Below are 1,498 nucleotides of genomic sequence, written 5' to 3' on the forward strand. Positions count from 1 at the left end.
CTATAGTAACAAAAAAAAAAAAAAAAAGGAAAGAGAGTCCCTGGCTTTTTATTGACTTGAGTCCTTGCCAGGAAAGAAGTCTTTCTTGTTAAACTTTATTATTATTTCAGAGTGTGAGAGCTCCCCCTTCTGGTCTCCTGACTCTGTTTAATTGAGGTTTCTGTTTATTAATTTCTTACAAACTCAAGCTCCAGTTTCTCTTCCCTCACACAGGAGATCAGGAGGTAGAACTGACAGTTCCAAGCCTCGTATGCCTGGTTCTGCTGGCAACCAACCCCCATCCTTAGTTGTGGTCCACAAGTCACCTCATTAATATAACCAAAATATGTCTCTGACTCATCATTTAGGAATTCCAAGAATTTTAGGAGTTCTGTGCCAGAAACTGGGAATAAGACCAATTATGCAGTTGACCCTTAACCCATGGATTAGGGGTAGCCACCCTCTGCACAGTTGAAAATCTTAGTATAACTTATAGTTGGCCCTCCATATCTGCTGTTCTGCATCCAGGGATTCAGCCTACCAGTGATGGTGTAGTACTGTAGTATTTTCTGTTGAAAAAACAAATCCACCTATAAGTGGGTCTGCATTGTTCAATCCCATGTTGTTCAAGGGTTAACTATATATTCCTTATTATAAATCATAATATTACACCCCTCCTTTTCCAGTTTATCTTTTAACAAGCTCTTCTGATGTTTGCCTGAAGGTTATGACTGCCCAGCCACTGAAGGAATATTCGACTATGCAGCAGCTGTAGGAGGGGCTACAATCACAGCTGCCCAGTGCCTGATTGATGGAATGTGCAAAGTAGCAATCAACTGGTCTGGAGGGTGGCATCATGCAAAGAAGTAAGATAATGACCTTTCTGCTTTCTACCTCTTTCCTTGAATCAGCTTTTCATTTATGTAAACTCTTATGTTTATTATATTGGCATTTATTGAGAGATGTGTGTGTGTGTGTGTGCGCGCGTGCGTGTGTGTGTGTGGCACTTAGCTAGGTATTCTGAAGAGATACAAGTAAAATAAAAAAAAGATGACATAATATAGTGGAAAGTGTACTATTGAAAGTCAGGATACCTGGGCTTTGTGCCTAGTTTCTCTACAAACTTGGCTGACTGACTTGGATAGATTAGTCTCTTTAAGTCTCAGTCTCTTCATCAGGAAAATAGGGAGAACAAAGGATATAAATAGTAGATTTATAATAGTAGATAAGTATATCTAAACAATCCCTAAATTCCTTCTAAGCTTTCTAGAAATTGCCCTATCTCCAAGGAACTCTAGAAACATTAATAAAACTAGAATAATTAGGGAGCAACATCAATTTTGGTACCAAATTGAATATGTGTATGAGCTGTATTCAGTAATAAGGAGCAGTTAATTGTGGAAGTCTTGGAAGAGGTGAATTATAGAGCTAGTTCTAGAAAGGAGCAGCAAGCAGATTTTTGAATAGGTTAAGAATGGATGAGAATAGATTTAAAACAAATGGCTGAAGAATTAAAAAG

At 38.2% G+C, this 1,498-nt stretch overlaps 1 protein-coding gene across 1 annotated transcript in view; it reads left to right on the forward strand.

The window, feature by feature from the left end:
• The window catches only part of HDAC8 (histone deacetylase 8), a gene marked incomplete at its 5' end in the record, with an annotated part of 3,923 nt that extends 2,451 nt beyond the window's left edge, over positions 1-1,472 (forward strand). Inside the window, one exon of the mRNA XM_010845442.1 lies at positions 704-1,472. Coding sequence (XP_010843744.1) covers positions 704-849 — 146 coding nt within the window. The remainder of the gene's footprint in view (positions 1-703) is intronic.
• Positions 1,473-1,498: the final 26 nt, after the last annotated feature.

This window comes from Bison bison, unplaced genomic scaffold (assembly GCF_000754665.1).
Source record: "Bison bison bison isolate TAMUID 2011002044 unplaced genomic scaffold, Bison_UMD1.0 scf7180017848535, whole genome shotgun sequence".
NCBI lineage: Eukaryota > Metazoa > Chordata > Mammalia > Artiodactyla > Bovidae > Bison > Bison bison.